The 18,092-nt window shown below is 29.9% G+C and overlaps 1 protein-coding gene across 1 annotated transcript; it reads left to right on the top strand.

Annotated features, from left to right (window-relative positions):
* Positions 1-15,644: 15,644 nt before the first annotated feature.
* LOC103490539 (early nodulin-like protein 1) lies at positions 15,645-16,770 on the top strand. Its single transcript, XM_008450083.3, has 2 exons — positions 15,645-15,965; positions 16,200-16,770. Exons 1-2 carry the CDS (start codon positions 15,788-15,790, stop codon positions 16,625-16,627), a joined length of 606 nt encoding a protein of 201 aa, XP_008448305.1. The 5' UTR covers positions 15,645-15,787; the 3' UTR covers positions 16,628-16,770.
* The last annotated feature ends 1,322 nt before the right edge of the window (positions 16,771-18,092 follow it).

Here is an 18,092-nt window from a genome sequence, read left to right as displayed (position 1 = left end):
TAACTTAATTTTATATAATTGATAATCAAACCCAAAAATATTTACTGTGTTTATTCATCTCCTCTATTTTTTCGTATTATTACTTCTCTTTATTCGTATCTTCTTCTCACGATTTCTTCATTTTCTCTTTCAATTTTTTTTCCTTCGTCATCTCTCATATTCTTTCTTTTTTATTGGTAGAGGATACTACTGTATATGTACTAATATCTAAACGATCCTGGTACAAGGATCGTGTACTAAGATCGTTTACATTTGTTACAAGATCGTTTAAATTTGACACAAGATCCTTTACCAATATCTAAAAGATCATATGCAATATCTAAAAGATCGTATACAATATCTAAATTATCATTTACCAATATCTAAACGATATTAGTTTTGAAGAGATAAAGAGACATCCTTATTCTCTGAAAATTTCATTTTGATTTGTGGGAATTAAAATTAGAAAAGAGAATTAATTTTTTAGGGAGTAAATATTTTTTGAGAGAATTGCAAAGGTATCATGATCACACTACTTGCTGTACCCTTACCTCCTCGAAGTTAAAGAAAACATGGGACATGTGGGAAAAACCACACACATTTTCTATTAAATAAATTAAATTAATATCAATATTTAAAATAATTAATAATTAATTAAATGGTTAATTTTCATAAATATAACAAGACAATAAAATATAATAAAATATTTATGACATGTGTAATAAAATAAAAAAGCCCATGATATTTTCATAAATTCTAGGTTTGCCCTTGAATATTGCGGGAGATTTTTCACCTTTTTTTTCTTCTTTGTGATTTATTATCTCCTCTTTATATTATTACTTCTTCTTCATATTCCTACTTGTTCGTGATTTTTTGATTTTCTCTTCTAAAATTTCTTTCTTCTTTGTCATCTCTCCTATATTTTCTTTTTCAGATCTAAACAATCATGTACCAAATCTAAACGATATTGATACACAATCTTATACTAAATTTAAATGATCTTGGTATATGATCGTGAACCAAGATTGTTTAGATTTGGTACATATGGTCATTTAGATCTTGGTACGCGATCATGTATTATTTTTTGCACGATTGTGTATCATGATCTTTTAAAAGAAGAATTACATGCGATAGTGATAACTTGTAGAAATACAAGTTATTATGGCCTTTTAGGTAGAACAATGGAGCAAAAATGCAAAATAATATGTCAAAACACGTAGCTTCTATCGCAAATTCATAAATATAAGTGAATACAACTTGCATAAATCTTCATGCTTGTTTCATCCTATTCTTTAGTGTTTAATCGCAAGATTATAAAAAGATAGTGAATCGCAAGAGGAGCACGTGCACAAGCTCTGAGATAAAAAAACTTGTCGTGCAACTAAATATCCCTAACCACATCATCACGCATTGAAGATTCAATAGCATACAAGAATGGTAGTTGGATCAGAGTTGATGTAACTTGATATGATTGCAATCGGCGCTGACGTGAAAAGAAAAATAGAAACTTTTCGCCTAAAGTAGTCTATAAAAAGGGCTCCTTACCATGTAAATTGGGAGGTTTGAACAAACTAAAACCTAGAGAGCTCCATGAGAGCCAGTGAAATGGATTAACCTCTCTGCCTTCTGTAAAAGATATTCCATCTCTTCTCCAGTCAATCCTGTAAGTAAGAGCTTAAAGAAAGATTATAGAGAGAAACCATTATCCTCTTTCCTCTAACTAGTAAAAGAACCAATGTATGAGTCTTGCTGAACATGGCCGAAGGCTTACATTCTCTAATACCATTTTCACCCCCTTTCAATTTATCATTTCTTTATTGTTCACGTGTTGAAGTGTTATAAGCAGTTTAAATTTGTGATAAGTGCTTGATACGAGATCTAACTTATAAGGATCATCACGTTTAATTGAGCTTTACTCCAGCGCTTGGTCAGCATTCGTCGCCAACTGCTCGAGAGAGTAGGTAGCAATGACATAGCTAAACGTGCATAGGAAGGAGTTTAGAAACAAACTCCATCCAGACAATTAAACCTCCATCATTTGTATCCCTAATGGAAAATAAGTGTGGTAACTTGACATCGAGCGGTGTCACCCTTAGAAGGAGGTAATATAACTTTCATAAGTTATGAAGTCTAGATCACTATCTTGTAATTCATCTTTATCATTTGCATCCCGAGAGGTGAGTAAGTGTGACATTTAGGCATTGGAAGGTGTTTGCCTTAATTAGAAGATGTTACTTGATTGCTATCGTGTCGAGACTACCACGTTACTTACTTGCATAATCGCAAAAGCTTTCCTTCGCACTTTCTTAATGCAAGTTAGTTTACTTTCCACTTTCCCCACTACTTTTTGTCACATTTACAGATTCTTTAGCGTAGATAGTAGTTTTACTGAACATACATTCATTTATTTTATACTGTATAGAAATGTAAGACCCGTAGTAAGATAAGAAGTAAAATTTGACTAAGTGTCCTAAAACAGGCGTTTTGGGTGGTCTATGTGAGAAGAAGTGGTTACTTCGTGAGAAGGGTTATGCAAGAAGACTTTTGAAAGGTTAGGCGATCAGAGTTTTTCGCGAAATAGAACTTGGTGAGAAGAAACAAGAAAACTTCTTAGAAATTTCATCAATTTATTTAATGGGCCACGTGTAAGGTTTAAGTTAAGCATGGTTAAGTTAAATCTTAAGATCACACATGTACCACTAAGAAGCAGGAGGTAGCAATTTACCAGGAGCTTAAGGGTGACTAAGCTTGTTTGAGGAGTAGTATAAATAAAGGATGAAATCAGAAAGTTAAGGAGTATTAATCTAGGAGTTTTGAGAAGAAAAGATTACGTGTTGAAGTGCTGTCAGAGTATCTACGTGAGAAGAAGAAGAAGAAAAGCCTTTAAAGTTTAAGTAGCTAAGTAGTGTGAGTGTTTTTTTAAATTATTTGAATGGTTTTAAGCATTCTTATAAATTTTTTGATGGTTTGAAATGATGATTTCAATTTAAATGTTTGTAAAAGAGATTTACATGAAAAGCTTATATGTTTCAAATATGATCTATGTATTTCAAAGCATGACTTGTTTATAAAATGATGTTCAAACTATTAGTTACTTTCTATCAATGAGCTGACTGTTATGTGCACATAAGGAGTAAACACAGCCATGTAGAAAAGAACTACATGGTAAAATGAAGCTGGCCAAAGTAGAAAAGGACTGCATTATGTTTAGTGGCCTGAGCAACAAGATCGAATGAGAATATTCTCGAATATTGTTGTTACAGTAGTCTAAACACGAAGTAATGAGACTTAGCGTGGAGAATGATTCGAGATTCTTGATGAAAAGAATGATTGTTGACTAATGTGTGTTTATGTGAAATGTTAAACGTATATGATATGTTATGCGAAATTATGTGTTTATATGAAAAGGTGAATTTATGCGATTTTGATGATGGACGAAATGATGTTTACACAAGGTATTTTGGAAAAAGGATTTCATAAAACCTCACTAAGTCTTTTAGACTTATGTTTTAAAGTTTTACCTTCCAAGGTCCATGCGTTAAGACCAAGTAAGGGAAAGGTGAAAGGGCTTGCTAGGTGAGAAGAGGCTGCTAAGGCGTTTAGATTAAATTTAAGTGTTGTAATTTGTATAAAGAGTTGAAGAACGCTTGTTTCAAGTTAATAAAATTATTTGTTATCTTATTCCTCTTTGTTAAGTTGTTTTATCGCCTAAATTATGATTGAAGTTAGGAAAAAAGAGTAGGCGATTAAGCAAAACTTAAGAATCTTAAGATGAGTGTTTTGGCGTTTAACACGTCAAAATGCTCAAGTCATACCACGTCTCGCATACTAAAGAACGTGTCATCTATGTATATTTAACTTAATTAATACATTACCTTATATTGGTCAAACTATAAATTCAAACCACTATTGTATCGGTCAAATTTATAATTTAAATCATATATTAATTAATTGCATGTATAAGGTAAGCGATCATATACATGCAATTTATTTCATATATGTTCAACACCTCATTAATCCATTAATTCTTAATGGAATTAGTGGCTTCAAATTCATATTAATTTGTCACATCTCCCATTAACCGTTAATTAATAGAATAATTAGTCAAAAGGGGTATTTTGGTTATTTGACCAATTAAGTCAAAGTCAAACTTTGACTTTTCATAGTCAAAAGTCAACTTTTTTTGACTTTTTCCTATTTTTCCTGTCTTCACTAATCCTAACCTCCCGAGTATGAATCCGTATTCATTTCTCTAAAATTCAAATCATATTTGAATATAAATCCGATCAAAGTTCAAAGTTAAAAGTCAACATATTGACTTTTACAACTTTGATTGTTTCAAAACTTTTCAAGCTTTTAAATATGAATCTATATTCATATTTATTTAAATCATATTTAAACACAAAGCTTAAAGTTTATTTCTACCGACTTATATCTTATATATTTGTCTTTCTCTTTATTCTTAATTCGAACAATTCGAATTACTTCAACATACTTGTTCTTAGTTGAATCCATATGAGCTAGTAGGGGAACCTAATGGACCTATAGATCATGGGCTCCAATGATTCGAGATTAACTGGCTAAACTCTTTTAGACCAAGCTTAATCAACATTCATTAACTAAAGAGTCATTCCACTAAAGACTCTTAGTTGCACTCCCCTCACTATAGATATATTTCTGTCCACCTGATATAACCATGATGAGTAAGTTGATCATTCACAGATTGTTCGTAATCTTGGCTGGGTCAAAATACCGTTTACCCTCGAGATTGCATCTTGTTCCTTAAGACCCACTGATCCACTATTGAACAATTGTTTTAAGGTCCAACCTATAAACCTGAATCCTTCTCGGACCAATGAGAAGGTGGGGCCCCTTGTTCAAGATTTGGATTCAGTCCTTAAGGGAACAACCTATCTACTATCCCAGAAATGGGTAGGAGTGAATTCCGTCTTTCACCCTATGTCCCTAGCTATCCACTCGGTCTTATCCCTGAAATGGGAGGCTTATTGGGCCAGCGATGATGAGCTGCCTTCACCTATGCATATCTAAGAATACTACCGAATGAACAGAAGTTCATAGTTAACTCAGGATTAAGATCAAGTTACCTAGGTCATCATAAATGAAATAGTCAGTTTATAGTTTACGGTGTTATAACAAAAAATGACTATTTCATGGTTCCAGTCTTATGCAAACCATTTACATAGGATGCCCAAACTCCCATGTCTCTACATGAACGATTCAGGATTACATCGTTTGTACTAACTACGGAGCGGGCCGCATCCATAGTGTTTATCCAAAATAAGGTGCCCAACCTTATCCATACACTATAGACTATTTGAGCTATTAACTTGAACTTAATCCATGTTTATGTCTATACATAAAGTTTTAAGTGTATTTGACAAACTCAGTAAAATAGCTTCAGGACCTTAATTTATTGGTTTTAAGATTATAACATTCAATAATAATTTTTTTTGAATCAATTTAACAAAATACGAGTTTTAGGACACAAATTCCAACAACAGGCGGATCATAGAAATCTCACGGTGCATCCTAATGGAGGAGACCGTAGGATACGTTGATACGCATCCTTCTCTCACTTACTATGAAAATTTTCCCTATTCACCTTGTTATTGACCCATACAAACACTTTTCGAAGGGAGGTCGCGACCAGAGCAACACAAAGCCGAGTATGGATCTCACATGTGAACTCTTAGGAACGTGAGAGCTAAAAAATGTTATATCATATATACCATTTTTCTCCCACTAAAATGTTTTATTAATTTAGGGTTTGGTTGTACTTAGCTAAATTTCGGCTAAATGAATCTAACTAAGTCTATTCTTATTATAATACTTATAATAAAACTTTACTCTAAAGTTTCTAGGTGTATTAAACCATTTAATTACCTAGTGACATCTTATGCTAATAGAAATAAAGTTAATTCAACGCCAGTTCCGGGTCAGTTCCCAGGTAGGAGGTGTTCCGTAACCTTAAATCCTATTTGTCCAACTTAGTTTCATTACACTAAAATAAGACTTAATTCTAAACCTATTAGAATTAATGTGATCTTAAGTCTATTTAATTTTAAACAATTTAAAGTTAAACCAAATTAATCCTAAGATCTTATGTTTGCATACAACTCTTTATTATAGGTTGACAGTTTCTAATTATCAAATTTTATAACTATTATAAAATTAGTTAATTAGCCCTATAATCAAGCATATTATGGTTTAAATAATTAAATAAACCATATTACATGCATATATTACATTAATATAACAATTATATTAAACTAAATGGATGTAATATGCACAATGCAAATTGATTTTCATCTTAATTAATATAACACTTATATTAAAAAAAATATGAAAATCAATCAAGCATACACAAGACATTAATTTAAATAAAAAAAAATATATTTAACTAAGTAATGTCATGCATCATGCTTATCCAATTTCATATATTTAAAATATCAACATATTGTAAACTACTCATGAAATTCACAATCATGCATTAAAACCATACATTATAACATTTATAATATATAAAAATGCATGAATATGCTTAACCTAAGGTGGGATTTATCTAAATGACATCCACAAAGCATTTAAATAGCAATTGAACCTGTAAAGTTGACCCCTATGATAAATTAAAGCAAAAATTACAATAATAAAGCCTTTTATCCTAAAAGTGCTTCTAAAGCTCCAAAAGCGGTCTCAAAACCTTCAAAAAGCTTCAAATCGAGTCCAAAAACCTTGAACCATTTAAAAACTGCTCCAAACCGTCCCAAAATTGCTTGAATCAGCCCAAAATATGAAGAATCGTCCCAAAAACAGCCTAAACCGGTGCCAGATAAAGAACTAGAGCCAACTGAGCCAACCGAAGCTGACTGTAAGTGAACTGCGTCGAGCCGAGCTAAGCCAAGCCATCGAGTCGAGCCCACCTCAATGTTTGCTGATGCAACGCTGACGACATGATGACATTAGCCTTTTTTCAACCTCTAGACGCGAAATTTTTTTCGTTTCGTTTTCCATACAGAATCGAAAAATTCCCCGTTGATGGCCTTTCAATTGTTTGTTTTGAACAAATTTGGTGTCAAAAAACTTAGAAAAATACCCCGAATCCAAAAAGTGGATTCTAAATTACATATTTACAAATTAAAATGCCAAAAAACACAGGGACTTTTATATTTTGATCCTATCAAAATAGTAAATCTATGGCCAAAATTACAGAAACATTCAATTGCAAAACCCCACATTCATAATGCAAGAAATCCCACCTAACCAATGCAAATTTTTAAACTTCTCAATTAAAATTGAGATAGCTCTGATACCATCTGAAGGAATGAAAGCCCTTTACACAACGGAAGAATTAAAAGAGACCATAACTCAATTTATTTGGGAACCTAAAAATACCAATACATTGGCAAAAGAAATTACAAAACTAATTTCTATGGCTAAGCATGCTTTTAAGAAAAATTACAAATAAGAAGAAATTACGCATGTTGACGACTTTGAATCTACCAAACTCCAATTTGTGGCACCACCACTTGGAAACCTTCATACTCTCTGGATTGAGATGGTTTGTGAGAACAAAATTGGAAGGAGGGAATTTTTCCGGAGAGAGAAAAAATTTCAGAGAGAATGCGACGTATGTAAAAAGAAATAAATTTGAACATTTCAAATTACAACCAATATAAATAAATCTCATTATCCTTTCGAGCTAGGAAAGGGACTTAATGGACCTACAGATCAAAAGCTACAACGATATCAGATTAATAGGCTAAACTCATTAACCACATTAATCAATATTCGTTAACTGTGTGTACACTCCACTAAAGACTCACAGCTGAAGTCTTCTCACTGTAAGTATATTTCTATGTCCATGGATATAGATCAATACGAATAAGTTAGTCCTCCACAAGTGTTCGTAACACCAGCTGGGTCAAATTATCGTTTTACCCTTGGGTTACTTCTAGTCCTTAAATATCAGTGCTCCTCTGATGAACAACTTGTTTATGATCCAACCACTAAACAGAAACTCCTCTCTTGCCATAGAGAGGGCGAAGCCCTTTGTTCAAGTCTCAAAGACACCACTTAAGGGAACACTTATCTATTTACCCTAAAGTCGGGAAGGAGTGAATTCCATCTTGTGTGATTATGTTTTTAGCTCCCTACTCGGTCTTGTCCCTAAAATGATAAGCATATTGAGTCGGCAATCTAGCCACTCTCACTCATACAAATCAAAGACAATCCCTCGCGAATAGGAGTTCATAATATACTTAGGATTAAGACTAAGTTACCTAGGTCATCCTAATGAAATAAAAATCCAACTAGTTAACGGAGTTACATCTAGTGATTACTATTTCGTAGTCCGATCTTATACAAATTCATTGTATAAGATACCCTCACTCGCATGTCGCATACATGAACGCATTGGATCAATGTGTTTGTATCAAATACAAAGTGAGCTGTATCCACAGTGTTACCAGGATAAGGTACCCAACCTTAACCTTATACTATAGACCCTTTAAGCTGATTTTGAACATTGATCCCCATATATCTCTACATACTGCTCAAGACTCATCAAACAACTTAGGATGTTAGTTTATTGGATTTAGGTTATTAAGACAAAACTAATAATATAATCAATAACAATTATTGAAATTATAATAATAAAATACTTTATTAATAATGGTCAATAGATTATATTTACTATCTACAAGTTTTAGGACATAAAACCCAACAGTTCTAGTTGTTCCCATCACTACTGTTGCTTCTGAATTTGCATTTAGTATTGGTGGTAGACATGTGGGTTCACATCGTTCTCAAATTCATGAAAACTTATTGGAAGCTTTGATGTGTACTCAAGATTGGGTATGGGCTGAAGGTATGGGTTAATGCTAGTGTTTAGATTATTTAACAAACTTTTACTAACTATGATTTGAGATCTAATTTTTTTTGTACATGGCTCACATAGATAAGCATACTCCTATTGACGCTAAAGTGTTGGAAAATGTTCTTCAAGATCGAGACTTAGACGATGATGTAAGTTATAAGTTTGCATATTAGTATTATTTTTTGAATATTTATTCATAATAATTTGTATAATATCTTTTTTAGGAACCATTTCCTACAAAGGTGGATAAAATTCGTTGATGGCTTGGGTCGACTTTGGCTAGTTGTGAACCTTTTCCCACAATTTCCCAAAAAGTATATGTATTGTGCCTTGAATAGTTATTTTGTAAATTTCTCTTAAAAACTTTGGTGTAATTGAATATTTTGTTAGAATAGTTATTTCTTTGATTTTTTTTTTATGGATTTTTGAATTTTATGGATGGATTTTTACATGCTTCTTGTAATAGTTGAATTTTTTTTATCATATTCTATCGAAAACAAAACATTGAAAATCTATACATATTTCAAAAAAAATATGGAATGAAAAATGAGATTCAAACTTTTAAAAAAATTATACATATTTCAAATAAATAATGTAGAATGAAAAATGCGATAAAAACTCTAAAAAAATAATGAGATAAAAACTAAAAAGAAAAAACAAAATGGGGAATATTTCCCCGTGGGGAACCTAATCCCCACGAAATCCCCACCTCGTTCTCCGTGGGGAAATTGGCGGGGACGGGAAATGGAATAGGGAGATGGGGACGGGGATGGGGAGTGACATCCCCGCCTCATCACGTCCTGTCTCGTGGACATCTCTAACAGTAATAGAAGTCTATCAATATCTATCATTGATAGAATCCAAAATTTTACTATATTTTATAAATATTTTAGTTTATTTTACTATGTCAAAAAAAACAAAATTTAAAAATTATATTTTTTCTTTTCAAAATATCGCTTAGTTTTTTAGAATATTTGTGGAAAATGAATAACAAGAAAGCATTGTCTATAAGTTTATTATTATTATTTTAGTTTGTAGTGTTTGTAAATTGTGTTTAGTTAAAAGTTATTTTTAAATATAGTAAAACGAAGGGGTCTTTTCAAAAATATAAAAAAGCGGCAAAGTATTTACATTGTATAGAACAGTTCCGAAAATAGAAAAAGCCTAGAGGCCTACTGTGTAAAATACAAAAAATACCCCGTCAACTACGCCGTCAACAATGCGCGCGTAATGTATTTGCGATCGTTTAGATTTGGTTATTGTTTGGTACACCATCGTTTAAATATGGCTACAATTTATTTTTCAATTCTATCGTTTAATTTTGTTACATGGTCGTTTAATTTGGTTAGGTTTAAATTTGGTTACATGATCGTTTAGATTTGGATTTGGCTATTGTTTGGTACACGATCGTTTAGATATGGCTACAATTTATTTTTTCAATTCTATCATTTAATTTTGTTACATGATCATTTAATTTGATTACATTTAAATTTGGTTACACGATCGCTTAGATTTGGAGACAAATTTTTTTTCAAATCTTAGTACACAATCATTTAAATTTGGCTAAACGATTTTTTTGAAATTCTTTTACTACACGATCGTTTAGATCTTGGTACACAATCATTTAGACAAATCTAAACGATCGTGTAGTAAAAGAATTTCAAAAAAATCGTTTAGATTTGTCTACAGGATCGTTTAGATTTGGCTAAACGATTTTTTTAAAATTCTTTTCCTACATGATCGTTTATTTTTTTATACGATCGTTTAGATTTGTTTACACGATCGTTTAAATTTAGTTAAATGATTTTTTAAATTCTTTTGGTATACGATCGTTTAGATTTGTCTACCGATGATTTATTTTTTTTAAACGATCGTTTACATTTGGCTACTCTAATTTGAATGATCTTTTAAAGATTTTTTATACACGATTTTTTAGATTTGCCATTTTTTTGTACACGGTCGTTTATATTTGGTTATCCAAATTCAAACGACGTCAAAAAAGAAGAGGAAAAGAAGCAAGATAATGGAAAGAAATCACAGCGAAAAAAAAAAAAAAAGAAAAGAAGAAAGACGATGGAAAGATTAAACGACGTAAAATAGAATCAGAAAAGAAGAAAGACGAAGAAAATATTAAACAATGTAAAAAAGAATAAAAAAAGAAGAATAGACATTGAAAGAAATCGCAAAATAAAAAAAAAAAGAAAGACGATGGAAAGATTTAACGACGTAAAAAAAGAATTGAAAAAAAGAAAGATTATGGAAAGAAATTGCAGAAAAAAAGGAGAGGAAAAGAAGAAAAACGATGAAAGAAATCGCAGGAGTAAGAATATGATAGAAATCGCAAGAGTAAGAAGACAATTTCATCGCGAGGAAGAGAAAAAGATGAAAGGGCAAACTTGAAATATTTAAAAATGGCTAGCTTTATAGGTTTTGTTACACGGGCTATAAATAGTTTGGTATTTTGTTACATGTATCTAAGTTATCTAATTAATTTGAATAATATTTTTATAATATTGATAGATATTGACATAAGTTTATTAATGCATATCATTGATAAAATCTGAAATTTAATTATATTTTATAAATATTTTTAATAGTTTTGTTATTTTTAAGAATACCCTTTGCTTAATTTTAGCATAAATTTGAGCAGGCTAAAATTCAATTATTTATTTCTTTTTTAAGAAGAATATTCTCTAACTTATATACATATTACACTAACAGCTGATCTCACCTTAAAAAAAAGTATTAATATTTAATCTAATGGCTAATATGAGTCTAACTTAACTCTGTTTGTTCTCGAAGAAAATAGATCTCGAGTTCAAATTCTCCACCATCATGTTAAATAAAATTTTATAAAAAACCTAATCTAATGGGCTAAAAATTAAACTAAATACAATTTTATATACTTTAGGATGCAAAACTCATAAGTGGTGTGACTATATTTGTAAATGTCCATAAATATTTTAACTAGTCATTGCCATACCTTTATTTAAAAAATAATTAACCTTAAATATATGTGTGTTAAAATACAATCACAGGTATAAGATTCAAATCACCAACCGTTATGCAGTTAATGCATAATATATGTCAATAATTGAACTATACTCAACTTGTTAGACTATCTAATGAAAGAAAATTATGTTTTTGAAATCTAAAATTTAAAACACATGTGGTGGCAGAATCACCTACCCATTACTTACCAAACAACAATCTTAATTACAGTTATGGTTTCAAATGAGATTATATATATAACTTACCAAAGTCATTCAATTTATGCTGCCTTCCTAACTTTTACCAATATATCACTACACAAATTTATTATGTTCATCGTGTGTATATATATTATGATAGAAGTTTATTGTGTTCTTAATAAGTTTAAACGTAGCTTTCTTAGTGACCTAGATACAAGTCAAATTATGGACCTTTCTATGAATAAAACATGCATTCAAAAAAATATATTTACTTATTATATAATTAAGTATATAGTATATATACTTTTGTGTAATCCTAGCTAGCTCTGTACATAATTGCTATACTTACTGAACAAATAATTTTAAATTTTTACATGCAAAGATTAAACTTTGGATCAATATAACGTAAAACAGTTGTTAAAAAAAAAAAAAGAGAGAGAGAATAATTTCCATATATGTGTGTAGACAAGTTTTTATTCTTATTTTTTATTTTCACATTTTTAAGGAATGTTTTTTATGCTTATTTATGAGGAATATACGATTTCAACAATGATACCAACATATATTTTCTAATTACGAATTGCATCATTAGTGCATGATTTCTAGTCAATTACATTTATTTCACATAATCAATGATGAAATCAATCCAATTAATACAATAAATCTTTTTGGTACCACACATTAATCACATTCAAGAGTCTTGTTTTTTGTAGACAAAAAAAGCTCATGATATTTTGAAATTTGTTTATCTTTTCCTAGAGTAAAGAAAGAAAAAGAAAATCCTAAGGTTTTATTTATTATTTTGTTTTGTTTTTTTTTTTTTTATGAAAATTTCTTATGTACTACACCTACGTCATTTGTAGTACTATAAAAAAACGTTTGTTTATTAATATAAATTATAATATTCTTTAGTTAATAACACAAATAAAAAAGGACTCGAATGTATGATTTCATGATCAGTAATGAAGTATATATAATTTTCTTAAGGTAAAAGATAAACGACAGAAAGACAATCTATCATAAAAAAATTAAATTTGAAATCATATAAAAAAAGAAAACAACATTTAAAAAAAAAAAATAGATCAAAGTACGTATGCCCTTGAGAAGCTAAGGCTACAATATTGATAATGTTTCCGACAAAACTAATTAAGAATAAACTTAACGAAGATCAATTCTCAACAAAATAAAAAAAGTAATAAAAATAAAACATTCACTGAATATATACTTAAACTTCTAACTCGTGGTTGGTAAAATAATAGAGATTTTTTCAAATAGAAAAATTTGACAAACTATTAATATTTCATAAAACAAAAATTTGTTTGATTTTTTTTATTGAAAATAAATATTTTGTTAAATTTTTTATTTTTATTTTATTTTTGAAAAATAAACTAATTTACTTTATTTTTGAAAAATAAACTAATTTACTTTATTTTTGAAAAATAAACTAATTTACTTTATTTTCTGAGAAATTTAATATAATTATTTTCTACTATATTAGACCTATTTCATTCTAAAATTTGTACTCTTCTATTAGCATCACGCAACCATTAATTAAGTCTGTATATGTGAATACATATATGGTTAAAACATATACCATATTATTGAAAATAATTTTGGATAGATTATTAATGTGTAACTATATATGGAGCATATTACCTTTTGCTACCAAGTTAAAAGGTAATTAAAAATTAGAGTTTCTTACCAATTTTAACAAAAAATAAAATTTAAAAATTTTAGTTTTTCAAAAATGATATAAAGAAAAAAAAATACAAATATTTCTAGTTTAATATATAGTTGATACAACTATATATTAAATGTGAAAAAAATACAAATACACATTTAATATATAGTTGATATCCATTTACGTATTATATCTGTAGAAAGAGACAATTGTGGAACACACTGTAATCAATATCCCATTCCTAATTTATCATCCACCCCCATATTTCTAAAACTTATGGAAGAAAAACGAAAAAGAGTGCTGGATCAAAATTTCATTCAAATGAAAATATGGTCCATTACATATAATAATAATAACGAACATTTATTAGTGGAGAAAAAACTGAACTGAAAGAAGGAAATTGTTATATATATATATATATATTTTTTTTTTTTTATTTAAGATCAAATAATTATTTTATTTCTACCTCCATCCTACATAGTATCTACTTCCATTCACACTTTACAATATTTCACTATACTATATACCATCTTTTAGTTACTTTTTATTTAATTACACTTAATTAATTACCGTCATGATCTCTTTTTTTTTTTTTTTTTTTTTTTTTTTTTTAAATCTTACTCTAAATAATTGCCTTAAATTCTAAAAATTTTATTTTTCTCTGGTAGAAATTAAAACGCCTTTTTTATTTTTTATTTTTGAAATTATTAAAATTATTTAGTTCATGTTTACTAACCAATTTATTTGTTGTTTTTTGTTTTCAAAACTAATATTAAAAAGAGGTATGTTTGGAAACTAATTTACTTTCTAATTTTTTTAAAAGAAAATTCGTTTTATAAATTATGAATGAAACTGAAATCGGAGAAAGAACGAAGCTTTTAAAAGAAATACATTTTTTAAGTAGAAAACAAAATCAGTTACGAAACAGCGAATGGTTTTTATTTTTAATAAAAAAATAGAAAACATAATTTTAAAAATAGGAAGAAGAGAAAAAAATTGAAATGGTAAGAATAATGATAGTTATAAATGGATGAGTCTAAGAAATTATGAATAAATATATTTTCAAATCCCAAACATGTGGATGTTTCTCCAGCAAGAAAGAGCATTGTTTATCTTGTATAATAAAGAATAATTGTGAATTAATTAATTGTATTTAAAATACTGTTAAAGCATTATATCATAAATCATTAAAAAAAAAAAAAAAAAAGAAACAAAAGAACAGATAAATTTCATGGATTTACAATTTTTGGTTTTATAACACTTTCATATTTCCCTTTAATTTATGAAAACTCAATCTTATTATTGTGAATTATCTAATTCTTATGAGCTATTACAGTGAGAAGTGAAATCAAGCAATGATGAATCTGTGATTAGCTGATATCATACGCAAATTAAAACAATCAACTTATGGATATTATTATTTACGTACTTTTATTATTATTATGGCAATATGTGTTGGCAATGAGAGAGATAGAAAAAGCAGAAAAGCAAAGAACGAACACGGAAAGAACACCTATTCCAAAAAAAATAAATTTTATTAACGTTGAGTGAGTTGCATGTTGTCAAGTGTTCAACATTCAACACATTACCCCTTTAATTTTCATTTCAACAATAATCTCTCTAAATATTAATAACAAATGAATATTATTGTTAATATCCCCATCTATCTCACTATCTGTTTGTTTTTTGAAACGCTTATGTTATTTTCCTTCATAATACGTTTGATAAAGCCACGCCTATTTATTCCATCTATTAATTCCAAATAAAAACAAAATCCCCTCCAACAAATATTCTTTTGTCCTCCTCACAGCCTTTCACTATTTCCCCCCCCCCCCCCCCCCCCCCCTTAATTCTCTCTTATTATTATTACATGCAACGCCCTCATTTTCTCTTTACCTCCTTTCTCTCTATATATATTTCAATTCCCCACAGCCCCCTCCCACCCCAACAAACTCAATTCTATCACCCTCAATTCCCATAAATTTATTCTGATCAATATTATTATTAATTCTCTATATTTGTTTATTTTGGTCATAAATTATGGGGTTTGGAAGGTTAATTATTGTTGGTTTAGTGAGTGTTATGGGTTTAGCTATGGTCTGTTCATGTGAAGCTCGGAAATTTTATGTTGGTGGCAAAGATGGTTGGGGTTTGAACCCTTCTGAAAGCTTCAATCATTGGGCTGAACGTAATAGGTTTCAAGTCAATGATACTCTTTGTAAGTATATTCTCTCTCATATTATATATTCCCCATAAATCACCTCTCTAGCTCTCATATATATTATTAATCTCTCAATCTTCAAACGAAATCTTTTTTTTTTTTTCAAGTATTTTAGTGAATTTGTCGGTTTTTAAACTAGTTTTGAAATTGTTTTTCTGTTTTGTTGTGGACCACATATATTTTTTTAATGGGTTAATGTTTAGATGAACATGAATTTATTGTACGACGCAGATTTCAAGTACAAAAACGAGACAGAATCGGTGTTGGTTGTAAGCAAAGAAGATTATTTTTCATGCAACACCAAAAACCCAGTTATTTCCTTGAAAGAAAATAATGGTGAATCAGTCTTCAAATTTGGTCACTCTGGTCCTTTTTATTTCATCAGTGAAAATGGTGATTCGTGTCAAAAGGGTCAAAAGCTCATTGTTGTGGTTCTCGCTTTGACACATAATAAACATCACCAAGCTCAGTCTCAGCCCCCACATTCTTCCTTTCCTCCGGTGGCGCCTCCCTCGCAATCCCTAAGCCCCACCGCTGAGTCACCGGAAAAATCTGGAACCGCGCCGGCTCCGGCCAAGAGTTCTGCCTCCGGCCGAGGTGGAGTTGCATTCAGTTTGTTGGGTGTAGCGATGATCAATGTTGTTGTTCTTTTAGTGTGACTTTTTTTTTTTTTTTTTAATTAGTTTTTGAAATTGAGTTTTAATTTGGGTGTTTTTTTTGGGGTCTACATTTTGTATCCATTCAAGAATTTGTTTGAAATTTGTCAATGTTGATGGTGAATTATCATAATATCACAACTCTATCTCTCTCTCTCTCTCTCACCTTGGTTGTATTTTGGTATGTGGTTTAGTGTGAGAATTGTATTCCTATGCTTCAAAATATCATGTGCGTTTCAAGATATGCTTTGTTATTGTCAAATTGCAATTAATTTCTCTCTCAGTCAGACTATTTAATTTTCACCCAATTTTTGAACCATAGATCTCTCGATGTGAACTCCACGTAGATTTTCTTTTTCTTCTCTTATAGTTTATTAATTTTGAAATGTGAACTATGTTCACCTAATATGGTATTAAGTTCAGGTTTGGTCGAAAGAAAAAGAGAATAGTGAAACGAAAATTTAATTAATTATTGTAGAGGAAAAACGTAAAAATATTGGAATGGGAGAGGATCAGAATTTGTAAGAAAATTAAAGGTAGAAGTCCTGAATTGGAGGGGGATTTTCAAATACATATGCTCTTGTTTGGTTTGATTTGAAAATATATATTTATAGTTTCTTTTTCCTTCTTCTTTTATTTGAGGGGTGGGTGGATTTGTAGTTGAAGCTCTATTACTTTACTATCATTGTTTGGGAACACAAGTACTTCAGCGCAGTGGAAAACTTCTAATACTACGGTTTTATATTATTTTCATATGCAACACGTATACTTCAAAGTGAGTCAACGGTTTCGTATTACATAGGTATCAAATACCTGTACTCCTATATACGTATATGTGACACGTGTGATTTAATATATCTGTTTTTAAGCTTATTTTTTCTAAGGGAAAAAAAAAAAAAACTCTTCCAATCTTAATTTCCAACATAAAACTAAGCGTCCTATTTTAAAATAATAATAATAAAAATAACTCATTTTTCTAGTCCAAAACTAAAAGAACAAAAAAGATCCAAGGCTAGAATTATCTAATCTTCATTTTCATGTTTGAATCCTCACAAAGTCCTGTAATAGATATAAACTACTTAAATATCTTCGATGATTCGACAAAAAGAAGTTATTTGTTTAGTGTCATTGATATCATTTTTGTTTTATGGTAGGTAATTAATATGAAATTACTTTGCAAGCAATATAATCTACACCCCAATTATCTTTACCTGAGCCTAAGTATAAGCTTAGACAAGGTTTTCTAGTGATTCTACGATTGAACACAAGGGTCAAGTCAAAACCTTCACCATAGACGATGAAGATTACACACTCTTTTTACGTGGCGAGTAGTGAAGGATATCAATGTTTAAAGAGAAGTGTACTACACAACCGCTTAACAAGAAAGATATGGTAAAAAAAAATGGAAATTAAGACACAAATGGGAAGTGTAAACCCTAAACCTCATTGTTTCTTAAGAATTTCTAAG

The sequence above is a fragment of the Cucumis melo genome, chromosome 11, assembly GCF_025177605.1.
Source record: "Cucumis melo cultivar AY chromosome 11, USDA_Cmelo_AY_1.0, whole genome shotgun sequence".
NCBI lineage: Eukaryota > Viridiplantae > Streptophyta > Magnoliopsida > Cucurbitales > Cucurbitaceae > Cucumis > Cucumis melo.
Note: the sequence above shows the minus strand (reverse complement) of the source record. Positions and strands in the feature narration are given on the sequence as shown.

Excerpts from the sequence above, each read along its gene's own strand:
- LOC103490539 (XM_008450083.3), top strand. The coding sequence starts at position 15,788 with ATGGGGTTTGGAAGGTTAATTATTGTTGGTTTAGTGAGTGTTATGGGT. Across the intron at positions 15,966-16,199 it reads TCAAGTCAATGATACTCTTT|ATTTCAAGTACAAAAACGAG; the intron begins GTAAGTATATTC and ends TGTACGACGCAG.